The sequence below is a fragment of the Tachysurus fulvidraco genome, chromosome 13, assembly GCF_022655615.1.
Source record: "Tachysurus fulvidraco isolate hzauxx_2018 chromosome 13, HZAU_PFXX_2.0, whole genome shotgun sequence".
Lineage (NCBI taxonomy): Eukaryota > Metazoa > Chordata > Actinopteri > Siluriformes > Bagridae > Tachysurus > Tachysurus fulvidraco.
The window spans coordinates 28,360,057-28,372,556 of NC_062530.1; the positions used below are offsets into that span (position 1 = coordinate 28,360,057).

The 12,500-nt window shown below is 42.7% G+C and overlaps 3 protein-coding genes and 1 long non-coding RNA gene across 8 annotated transcripts in view; 1 reads left to right on the forward strand and 3 right to left on the reverse strand.

Annotated features, from left to right (window-relative positions):
* Positions 1-7,657, reverse strand: part of trpm7 (transient receptor potential cation channel, subfamily M, member 7) — a 36,733-nt gene extending 29,076 nt beyond the window's left edge. The window contains exon 1 of one of the 3 annotated variants that reach the window (XM_047822102.1): positions 7,427-7,657. In XM_047822102.1, coding sequence (XP_047678058.1) covers positions 7,427-7,429 — 3 coding nt within the window. In that variant the 5' untranslated portion in view covers positions 7,430-7,657. Of the gene's footprint in view, positions 1-1,059; positions 1,132-6,801; positions 6,826-7,426 lie in introns of those variants that run through there. The other 2 variants (XM_047822101.1, XM_027140219.2) reach the window with 2 other exon arrangements.
* Positions 1-12,500, forward strand: part of LOC113657299 — a 1,727,325-nt gene that overhangs the window by 1,074,522 nt on the left and 640,303 nt on the right. The window lies entirely within an intron of this gene.
* LOC125146171 overlaps positions 1-12,500 on the reverse strand; it is a 1,103,650-nt gene that overhangs the window by 901,056 nt on the left and 190,094 nt on the right. The window lies entirely within an intron of this gene.
* The window catches only part of zgc:123258 (uncharacterized protein LOC641502 homolog), a 10,184-nt gene continuing 9,994 nt past the window's right edge, over positions 12,311-12,500 (reverse strand). For all 3 annotated transcript variants that reach the window (XM_047822134.1, XM_027140231.2, XM_027140230.2), the window contains one exon: positions 12,311-12,500. This exon is cut by the window's right edge and continues 477 nt beyond it. The gene's annotated coding sequence lies outside the window, so the exon portion shown is untranslated.

A 12,500-nucleotide genomic window follows, 5' to 3' on the forward strand; every position in this document is an offset into this window, starting at 1 on the left:
CCACCCAAACACACACACACACACACACACACACACACACACACACACACACACAGAACATCCAACAACCCACCCAAGCACACACACAACCAAACATTCAACCTGAACACACACACACACACACACACACACACACACACCGTTCCTTAATAACAGTCTTGTTCATGTCAGCTAGCTCTCTGTAACCATGACTGCGACTGTGACCATGTCAACAAACAGTCACATATCTGACTGTTAAAAGTTAGATTACAAGCGCTAACAGTATTCCTGTAAGTGTAACAGTTCTGTCCTTCAACAAGGGAATGCTAAAAACACACACACACACACACACACACACACACACACACACACACACACTATTACTGGAACACATTTGGCTTAGAGTTGTCTTCAAAGTGCCTGTGTGTGTGTGTGTGTGTGTGTGTGTGTGTGTGTGTGTGTGTGTGTGTGTGTGTGCTGTTGAACCCCAGTCTGGGATGGATTTACACAATAAAGAATTTTAATTAAATTTCAGCGGTGCCCCAAACCAGAGTGTGTGTCAAAGTTTAAATAAATAAAACCCTCAGTATAAGGTATTTTACACACACACACACACACACACACACACACACACACACACACACACACACACAGGAACATAAAAAAACAAAACAAGAATGAAACGAGAAAGAGTGAACAATGAACAATGAATAATGAAAAGAGAGAATAATAATGACTGAAAGGAAAAAGAAGGATGAGGTGTAAAGGGAGAAAAGAATGAAGAGAAAAAGAAAGAAAGAAAGAAAGAAAGAAAGAAAGAGAAGAGCAGCAGATTTATGTCATTACACTGGTTAACTCTAGACACCAGGTGTATGTACATTAGGCCACGCCCCCAACACCATGTAAACTACACTAACACTACAGATCACTGAACACACCACACACTAATAATGTCAATAATAAATAAAGACTATTGAGTTACATCACAACCTGTCACATGACTACGTAGCTCCGCCCACAAATCTGTGTACAGACCATATTTAACACTGATCAGGTTCTGAGTGTAACGTACAGCTGTACCTCATACGCATCATCCTCATCTTCATCTCTCTGCTGCAGCACCTTGTACAGGAACATAATCACACTCACACACACACACACACTCACACAGCACACACACACACTCACACAACACACACACACTCACACAACACACACACACTCACACACACTCACACACACACTCACACACACACTCACACACACACACACTCACACTCACACTCACACACACACTCACACTCCAAGCTAAGAGCACTACACAGTTGCTTCTGTGGCTGAAGAGTTCAGATGCAGAATCGTCCTCCTTAGAGTAAGTGTCACTTTTAAAGGCTAAATTATCCCCTTCTCTCTCTCTCTCTCTCTCTCTCTCTCTCTCTCTCTCTCTCTCTCTCTCTCACACACTTTCTCTCCCTCTCTCTCTCCCTCCCTCTCCCCCGCTCTCTCTCGCTCTCCCCCTCACTCTCTCTTCCTGTCTTACCCCTTTTTCTTCTTCTACACACTGTTAATAAGTAAGAGGGCAGGAAGACAAATCCTGTCTCCGGACACAGATAAAATAAGACAGACAAATCCATCACTGGGTTTCTAGGAACACAGACATGAATGCAGCGGAGAATCTCTAACAGCTCACACACACACACACACACACACACACACACACACACACACACACACACACACTTTTTTCCAGTAGTTCCAAAATGATCATGATGCAAAGTTCACATCTGTTACTACAGCACTGCCAATAAAACACGAGGTGAGCCGTCGGAGCGATCTTCATCGTTAGCAACTTTCTGTTTCAGATTTACTGTTGCCTAGCAACAGTGTTTTTCCATGTTATCCGTTTAAACACTGATATCGCGTGTTTTACTTACGATGTGGTTTGGATAAATTCAACACCATGAAACACTCTGAGAGTGAAACGTAGGTGTGTGTTCAAGTAAAGAGGTCATCGTCATCGTCATCATCATCATCATCAGTGTAGTTCTAGGCAAACTAACCAGTCATTGGCCCTCAGCCCACCCTTATTCCTTTGCCCCATCCTCTACCTCAGGACTCGTCCCCTAGTCCCTCTTTTGTACCTCGGTCACTTGCCCCGTCTTTGTTAACTACCCCCTTTATCTATCATCTGTAATTCGACACTTTGCCCATTCATTAGAACTTGAACCCTGGAACGTCTCTCCTGCCCCTCCTCACTTACCTCCACAACCCTTTCTTTAGCCCTTCGGCTTCGGTGAAGAATATAATCAATGACGCAGACGACACGTGACCGGCTCCGGTCCCTCCGTAGCGCTACGTCGTCGTCTCTATAAACACACACCCGTGCGTTATAAACTCACCGCGCGAGATTAAAGATAATTACGCTAACGTTAAACCGCGGTGGTCAAAGTCCAGCTGTTTTTGCGAAACCAACTCTTGTTAAAACATCACCATTAATTTCCTATAAAGCGTTAAACGATCTTTAAAGAGTAACGAGTGAAGCGGCTGTAATACATCACTCATCTACAGTCTGAAGGTGTAAAAGGTTCAATGTTAGAGATTTAAGCACTTATGTACGTCGCTCTGGATGAGGGAGTCTGCCAAATGCTGTAAATGTAAATGTAAACGTGGTCCTACACACACTCTTGGGGGGGTGGGGGGTGGTGCTGGGGGTGGGTTGGACGACACCCAGTGCTGCCCGAACAGTGTGTGTGTAGGACCACGTTTAAACCTTCAGACTGTAGATGAGTACACAACCCTCAGAACCACGCTGCAATCTGATTGGCTGGCTCCAGTTGTGAATAAAGTGGTGCAGTTCATCTACATGTGGTGACCAAAAGTAACTGAACGTGTGAGTAATGAGAGTCGCTCAGTACGAGCAGGTCCTGCTGTGTGGTGATAAGCTGAAGCATGTGACACTGTGGCAAAAATCCAAGGATGGAGACACACACACACACACACACACACACTCACACTCACTCACACTCACTCACACACTCATGCTCACTTACGCACTCATGCTCACTTATGCACTCACGCACACACTCACTCACACACACACACACTCTTAATCAGCAGTGTTTAAAGCCCATAATCAGACAGGATTATATTTATGTTTATGTTTACGGCGACTCCCACGTTAATGCCTTATTGCTGGTTTTCAGTCAGCTGTGACATCATCAAACTCATGATGTCACTCAAAGTGTGTGTGTCTGTGTGTATATGTGTGTGTATATGTATGGGTGTGTGTGTATGTATGTGTGTGTGTGTATGTGTGTATGCTTGTGTGTGTGATTGTGTGTGTGTTATAATGAAAGGAACATGAATGAAACCAACAACATTAGTATTTGTACACACTGTGGCACAATTTCTACACCATATCTGTTAATCTGGATTTTTCCAGTTTACTTACAGAGTCCTTACATTGTGCCTAGTGTCCTTACAGAGTCCTTAGTGTGCTTAGTGTCCTTACAGAGTCCTTACATTGTGCCTAGTGTCCTTACAGTGTCCTTACAGTGTGCTTAGTGTCCTTACAGAGTCCTTAGTGTGCTTAGTGTCCTTACAGAGTCCTTACAGTGTCTTTACAGTGTGCTTAGTGTCCTTACAGAGTCCTTAGTGTCTTTACAGTGTGCTTAGTGTCCTTACAGAGTCCTTACAGTGTCTTTACAGTGTGCTTAGTGTCCTTACAGAGTCCTTAGTGTGCTTAGTGTCCTTACAGAGTCCTTACAGAGTCCTTACAGTGTCCTTACAGTGTCCTTACAGTGTGCTTAGTGTCCTTACAGAGTCCTTACAGTGTGCTTAGTGTCCTTACAGAGTCCTTACAGTGTCTTTACAGTGTGCTTAGTGTCCTTCCAGAGTCCTTCCAAAGTCCTTCCAGAGTCCGTTAATGTGTCCTTACAGTGTGCTTAGTGTCCTTCCAGTGTCCTTCCAGTGTCCTTACAGAGTGCTTAGTGTCCTTACAGTGTGCTTAGTGTCCTTCCAGTGTCCTTCCAGAGTCCTTACAGAGTCCTTACAGAGTGCTTACAGAGTGCTTAGTGTCCTTACAGTGTGCTTAGTGTCCTTCCAGTGTCCTTCCAGTGTCCTTCCAGAGTCCTTACAGAGTGCTTAATGTCCTTACAGTGTGCTTAGTGTCCTTACAGTGTCCTTACAGTGTCCTTACAGTGCCCTAGAAAGCTCCTGATGAGAAAAACATCTTCCATAGAAGAAAGGTGATGATCCTTGAGATAAACACTGGGCTACACTGCTTCAGGAGATCAGCACGATGCAGCGGGGCTTTAAGCTTTCATTGAGTGTAGTGTGAAGAGACTGTTATAAAGAGCTGTGACTAACACTCCTGCTTCATACAGAACACACTGAAGATGAACTATGGTTACAACCTGATTAACTGCAAGCTCAGACTTCAACAACAACAACAACAACAACAACGTGTCATTAATAAAACATTATAACGCCCAATAACCCTGTTGTACACAGACTCACAGTCATACACACAACCTACAGATGCATGAAACTAATTTACAGCCTGTAATTCTGTCATTTAAAACTATGGAGGAATCCTGATGAGTTCTGGTGGAGAAAATAAACACAAAGTGTCCTGTAGGAGCCTGTAAGGGACACGGGGCCGAAACTCTCACTCACATTATCATTATAGAGCCGATTATAGTGTATTACAGTATGTGTGTGTGTGTGTGTGTGTGTGTGTGTAAGCTTGTGTGTGTGTGTGTGTGTGTGTATGTGTGTATTCTTGTGTGTGTGTGTGCTTGTGTGTATTCTTGTGTGTGTGTGTGTGCTTGTGTGTGTGTGCTTGTGTGTGTGTGTGTGTGTGCTTGTGTGTGTGTGTGTGTGTGCTTGTGTGTGTGTGTGCTTGTGTGTGTGTGTATGCTTGTGTGCGTGTGTGTGTGTATGTGTGTATTCTTGTGTGTGTGTGTGCTTGTGTGTATTCTTGTGTGTGTGTGCTTGTGTGTGTGTGTGCTTGTGTGTGTGCTTGTGTGTGTGTGTGTATGCTTGTGTGTGTGTGTGTATGCTTGTGTGTGTGTGTGTGTGTGTGTGTATGCTTGTGTGTGTGTGTTGTGTATGCTCGTGTGTGTGTGTTGTGTATGCTTGTGTGTGTGTGTATGCTTGTGTGTGTGTGTGTGTGTGTGTGTGTGTGTGTGTGTGTGTGTATGCTTGTGTGTGTGTGTATGCTTGTGTGTGTGTGTGTATGCTTGTGTGTGTGTTGTGTATGCTTGTGTGTGTGTGTGTGTGTGTGTGTGTGTGTGTGTGTATGCTTTAGTATTTGTAACCATTAAATAGATTAATAAAAGATTTAAAGCTGTGTTTCTGTGAACATTCTGTATATCATTGAGAATTACAATAGAATCAGAATCAGGTTTATTGTTGACACACACAAGGAATTTGGTTCCAGCAGTTTGTGACTCTCAATATTATAATATTATTTACTATAATATTCACTATAATAATATTATTTACTATAATATTCACTATAATAATGTTATTTACTATAATATTCACTATAATAATGTTATTTACTATAATATTTACTATAATGTTATTTACTATAATATTCACTATAATAATGTTATTTACTATAATAATATTTACTATAATAATGTTATTTACTATAATATTCACTATAATAATATTATTTACTATAATAATATTTACTATAATAATGTTATTTACTATAATATTTACTATAATAATGTTATTTACTATAATATTTACTATAATAATGTTATTTACTATAATAATATTTACTATAATAATGTTATTTACTATAATATTTACTATAATAATGTTATTTACTATAATATTTACTATAATAATGTTATTTACTATAATATTTACTATAATAATGTTATTTACTATAATATTTACTATAATAATGTTATTTACTATAATAATATTTACTATAATAATGTTATTTACTATAATATTCACTATAATAATATTATTTACTATAATATTTACTATAATAATGTTATTTACTATAATATTCACTATAATAATATTATTTACTATAATATTTACTATAATACTTTACCTTCTGCTGTGTTTATGTTCTGTAAAGCTGCTCTGAGACGATGTCTATTGTAAAAAGCGCTATACAAATAAACTTGTATTGAATAATATTTACTATAATATTATTATAATGTTGAGTCACTATATTAATATTCACTATAATAATGTTATAATACTATTCCTTATAAGTGTTGAGGTAAACACACGCCTCACTATAACAGTGTTGAGGTAAACACACACCTCACTATAACAGTGTTGAGGTAAACACACACCTCACTATAACAGTGTTGAGGTAAACACACACCTCAGTAGAACAGTGTTGAGGTAAACACACACCTCAGTATAACAGTGTTGAGGTAAACACACACCTCATTATAACAGTGTTGAGGTAAACACACACCTCGCTATAACAGTGTTGAGGTAAACACACACCTCACTATAACAGTGTTGAGGTAAACGCACACCTCACTATAACAGTGTTGAGGTAAACGCACACCTCACTATAACAGTGTTGAGGTAAACACACACCTCACTATAACAGTGTTGAGGTAAACACACACCTCACTATAACAGTGTTGAGGTAAACACACACCTCACTATAACAGTGTTGAGGTAAACACACGCCTCACTATAACAGTGTTGAGGTAAACACACGCCTCACTATAACAGTGTTGAGGTAAACACACGCCTCACTATAACAGTGTTGAGGTAAACACACACCTCACAGTTGACTGACAGACTTTAAACTTAATAAACACTCACTTCTCTCATCATGAGATCCGACAGCAGCTCTGAGTCCTGACATGTTCTCACGGAGAGAGAGGGGTAGGTAAGGGGGGTAGGTAGGAGGAAGGGAGGGGGGGAATCCTGCTAACACCGTTAGCTTTAGCTTTTACTTTAGCTTCAGGCTAACTGACATCTGTGACTGACATTCGGCCCGCGAGCCCACAGTAAGAGTCAGAGCAGCGCGCGAGCTGGAAGTTTACACACTGGCACGAGACAATGTGAGTGAGTGTGTGTGTGTGTGTGTGTGTGTGTGTGTGTGTGTGTGTGTGTGTGTGTGTGTGTGTGAGAAAATACGAACGGAAGTTACAGGTTTAGATACAGTGTGTGTGTAGATGATGCCAACACACTGAATATTACACATAAGCACACACCGCTATGCTAAGCTAATGTCAGACTGAGGCGCTCTCTCTCACACACTCACACACTCACTCACACACACACACACACACACACACACACACACACACACACACACACACACACACACACACACACACACACACACACACACACACACACACACACACACACACACACACACACACACACACACACACACACACACACACACATACAAAGAGAAACACACAGCGGAACGTACCATTCTGTTCACCGAGCTGCCGCGCGGCTTTCAGCCATCTACCGGCGGCGCTGCGTGTGAGCGCGCTGAGGTAAGAAGCCCGGGAGGAGCCGCGAGTCTCCACTTTCTCCGCTCCGGCAGCAGCAGCAGCGGAAGGTGGAGCTCTCATAATGCTGCGGCTCGCCGACTGACGCGCGTTCGCCTGCGTGACGACGCAGCGGAGTAACACCCCCACGTACAACCCCCCCTCACGGTCACGTGGTCTCGAACGTACGACACCAGAGAACTAGGAGGGGCTTTGTGTGTATGTATGGGCGGGGCTTTGTGTGTATGTATGGGCGGGGCTTTGTGTGTATGTGGGAGGGGCTTTGTGTAGATTTAGATATCTGAACATTTTATTAATATCATGCAAAGACATGTGGATAACTTTAGTGTTTAAAACTATATAATTATATAATATCTTACAGAAAATGATCAAATATATACAAGAAAAACAACAGTCACTCATATAAGGAATTATTATATATATATTATATATTATTATATATTATATACGTGATATTTTTATTCTTTTATTTATACACGTTTTTTATTATACATACAATAGGAAAGTATACCGATTTATGTTAAATACACAGATAAACACATACTTTTAATGTAGTTTTAAAAAGTAGATTTAAAATATTATTATTTATTAATAAACGATACGTTCTTTTGAATATATATTACAAACTTTTAGAAATGAGATAAAAATATAATTGCGTGTAAATGCATTTAAAAAGTCTTTACTTAAAAAAAGTGAAATTATCTCTTAAATATCTCTGAAGTGAAATTCTGCTTATAAATCTGATACTCTACATAATGAGTAACAGCCCTGCAGCGCCCCCTGCTGCTCAGGTCTAGTGTAACACAATGTTAATTTCACTGCAGTGTGGTACAAAACGTAATCAGAACCAGAATCAGAATCAGAATCAGCTTTATTGTCAGGCGTGTTTTCACATGCGAGGGATTTGTTTTAGTGACATAATCTCCACAGTGTAACAGAATGATGTAGTATAGATGAAATTGTATGTACAAATTTACAGGTGTGAAATGTGCAGTTTAAATAAGCATGAAATATACATATGCAAATAAGTATACAATATATACAATTTGTATGTACACGTGTGCAGGTGTGAAATGTGCAGTTGAAGTAAACAGTACAGACAATATGTATGCATGTATGTACAGAGTGCAAGTATGAAATGTGCAGCTGAGGTATACATAGTGCAAATATTATGTGTTGTGTGTTCCATGGTGTTAAATGTTCATCAGGTGGATTGCTTGAGGGAAGAAACTGTTCCTATGTCTGGTTGTTCTGGTGCTCAGGGCTCTGTAGCGCCGACCAGATGGTAACAGTTCAAAGAGGGAGGGTGCTGGATGTGAGGGGTCCTGAGTGAGGGAGCTGGATGTGAGGGGTCCAGAGTGAGTGTGCTGGATGTGAGGGGTCCTGAGTGAGTGTGCTGGATGTGAGGGGTCCTGAGTGAGTGTGCTGGATGTGAGGGGTCCAGAGTGTGTGCTGGATGTGAGGGGTCCTGAGTGAGTGTGCTGGGTGTGAGGGGTCCAGAGTGTGTGCTGGATGTGGGGGGTCCAGAGTGAGTGTGCTGGGTGTGAGGGGTCCAGAGTGAGTGTGCTGGGTGTGAGGGGTCCAGAGTGAGTGAATGTGCTGGATGTGAAGGGTCCAGAGTGAGTGAGTGTGCTGGATGTGAGGGGTCCAGAGTGTGTGTGCTGGATGTGAGGGGTCCTGAGTGAGTGTGCTGGGTGTGGGGGGTCCAGAGTGAGTGTGCTGGGTGTGAGGGGTCCAGAGTGAGTGAATGTGCTGGATGTGAGGGGTCCAGAGTGAGTGAATGTGCTGGATGTGAGGGGTCCAGAGTGAGTGAATGTGCTGGATGTGAGGGGTCCAGAGTGTGTGTGCTGGATGTGAGGGGTCCAGAGTGAGGGAGCTGGGTGTGAGGGGTCCAGAGTGAGTGAATGTGCTGGATGTGAGGGGTCCAGAGTGAGTGTGCTGGATGTGAGGGGTCCAGAGTGTGTGTGCTGGATGTGAGGGGTCCAGAGTGAGGGAGCTGGATGTGAGGGGTCCAGAGTGAGTGAGTGTGCTGGATGTGAGGCGTCCAGAGTGAGTGTGCTGGATGTGAGGGGTCCAGAGTGAGTGTGCTGGATGTGAGGGGTCCAGAGCGAGTGTGCTGGATGTGAGGGGTCCTGAGCGAGTGTGCTGGATGTGAGGGGTCCAGGGTAATTGTCTTTGCCCTTTTGCACACTCTGGAGGAGTACAGGTCTTGAAGAGTGGGGAGAGTTGTGCCAATGATTCGCTCAGCAGTCCGGACTTCCCTCTGTAGTCTTCTGAGGTCGAATTTGGTGGCTGAGCTGAACCAAACAGTTACTGAGGTGCAGAGGATGGATTCGATGGTTACAGTGTAGAACTGTTTCAGCAAATCCTGTGGCAGGTTGAACTTCTTCAACTAACGAAGGAAGTACAACCTCTGCTGAGCCTTTTTCACAATGGAGTCAATGTGAATGTCCCACTTCAGGTCCTGGGAGATTGTGGTTCCCAGGAATCTGAATGACTCCACTGCTGTGACAATGCTGTCCATGATGGTGAGTGGGGGGAGAGCAGGGGGTTTCTCCTGAAGTCCACTATCATCTCCGCTGTCTTGAGCGTGTTCAGCTCCAGGTTGTTAAGGCTGCACCAGACCGCCAGCCGCTCAACCTCCAGTCTGTAAGCAGACTCGTCACCGTCCTGGATGAGGCCGATCAGTGTGGTGTCGCCTGCAAACTTCAGGAGCTTGACAGAGGAGTCATTAGAGGTGCAGTCATTCGTGTACAGGGAGAAGAGCAGTGGGGAGAGAACACAGCCCTGGGGGACACCAGTGCTGACGGTGCGGGTGCTAGATTTGAGTTTACCCAGTCGCACTAGCTGCTGCATGTCTGACAGAAAGCTGGTGATCCACTGACAGACAGAGGAGGGCACGGAGAGCTGGGTTAATTTGGGCTGTAGGAGTGATGGGATGATGGTGTTAAAGGCAGAGCTGAAGTCCACAAACAGGATCCTCACATAAGTCCCTGGTCTGTCTAGATGCTGCAGAACATAATGCAGTCCCATGTTGACTGCATCATTCACAGACCTGTTTGCTCTGTAGGCAAACTGCAGGGGGTCCAGTAAGGGTCCCGTGATGTCCTTCAGATAAGCCAGAACCAGTCTTTCAAATGATTTCATGACCACAGATGTTAGAGCCACAGGTCTGTAGTCATTAAGTCCGGTGGTTTTGGGTTTCTTTGGGACGGGGATGATGGTGGAGCTTTTTCACACTCTGATCTCCCTTTCCAGTGTGTATTTGGCCTTTTTGTACAAGACTCTATCCCCAGTTCTGTGAGCATCCACTTTGGCCTGACGGAGCTGGCTGAGCTTCGCAGTGAACCATGGCTTGTTATTGTTGTAGGTTAAGTGAGTTCTGGTAGGAATACACAAATCCTCACAAAAACTGATGTATGATGTTACAGTCTCTGTGAGCTCGTCCAGGTCGGACGCAGCAGCTTCAAAAACAGTCCAATCCCTGAGAGAGAAACAGGTTGTAGATCCTGCTCTGCTTCCTTAGTCCATCTTCTTACAGTCCTTAATACAGGTTTAGCCGTTTTTAGCTTCTGCCTGTAGGTCGGTATCAGATGGACTAAGCAGTGATCAGAGAGTCCTAGAGCTGCCCGTGGGACAGAGTGATATGCATCCTCTATTGGGGTGTAACAGTGATCCAGCGTGTTACTGTCTCTGGTGGGACATGTAACATGCTGTCTGTACTTAGGCAATTCACGTGAGAGAATCGCTTTATTAATTTATGTATTAACACACACACACACACACATGCCTAAAATATTCCTCTGGGTTTTATAATGTACACACACACACACACACAATGTGTTTACCTTCCATGTATTTCCCTGGACTTAGTGTTAAAGTGTACACACATATCTTTTAATGATTCAGGATTGTGATTGGTCAGATGATGTTGATTCTTTTCTATAACAGTATCTCATGACAGTAAAGAAGTTCTTTATTATTTAGTTCGTTGCTCATTCAGCCGAGGCTCCTGTGTGTAATCACTGATCTGTAAGAGGATGTAAATCTTATTATTTATTGAAGGAGTCTCCAGTGTCAGAGCTGAGAGCTGTCTGAAATACACTTCATTGTGGTTTCTCTTATTAGAAACCTGAGGGAAGCACAGTTTATAGCTGTTATACGGTGTGTTAATTGCAACCGTTTGCTGTTATAAGAAGAATCAAACACTTGGCGATGTTATAGGACGTTGCCATGGTAACAGTAACCCTGCTGATAAGTTTATTGCACACGAGTGTGATGGAGAGACTTAAGACTGTTGAAGTTTAAGAGCTGCTCGCTTATAAATAAACAATTATAATCACAGCAAGTTGTGATGTTATTAAAAATGAATGGACGTGCTGTTAGAGGAAAATAATCAGCACTTCATCACGTCATCACTCCATCCTGCAGCTGCTGAATGTCCTCTAACAGCACGACACAGTGATTTACTCCTTATTTAACACCCGTTAATACATACAGCGTAAATATTACAGCAATTTTACTCTGTCAAGTTTTATTTTTTATAACATGCTCAAAAAGTTTATTGATTATATTCACATGCTCCAGTTAACTGATGTGACTTTGTGCTTCGTTAAAGCGTTTAACCGCTCGTTAAGGCGTGAGACGTTTAAACACGTTCCGACTCCTGAGCAGTGGCGTGTCAGTAGACATCAGGACATACATCAGTGTAGGACGTGTGACAATTCTGTGCGTTTGTGATATTCAGCCGTAAACAGCCTCGTTATAGTGAGAGTTAAACATCACGGCAAACTTCTTACTGGCATCAAACATTTGTTCATCTTTAATTTAAGGTATGAAAAGAACAGATTAAAGACCTGATTAGATACAGACACTGAAATCATTATAAAAAAAAATCACTCAGGCTCCGTCTTACACGCCACGTCAACACGTGATGGTGGAGATTCCGCTTGTGTACCTGCGGGACAGGTAGAGCAGGAAGTCGGATTA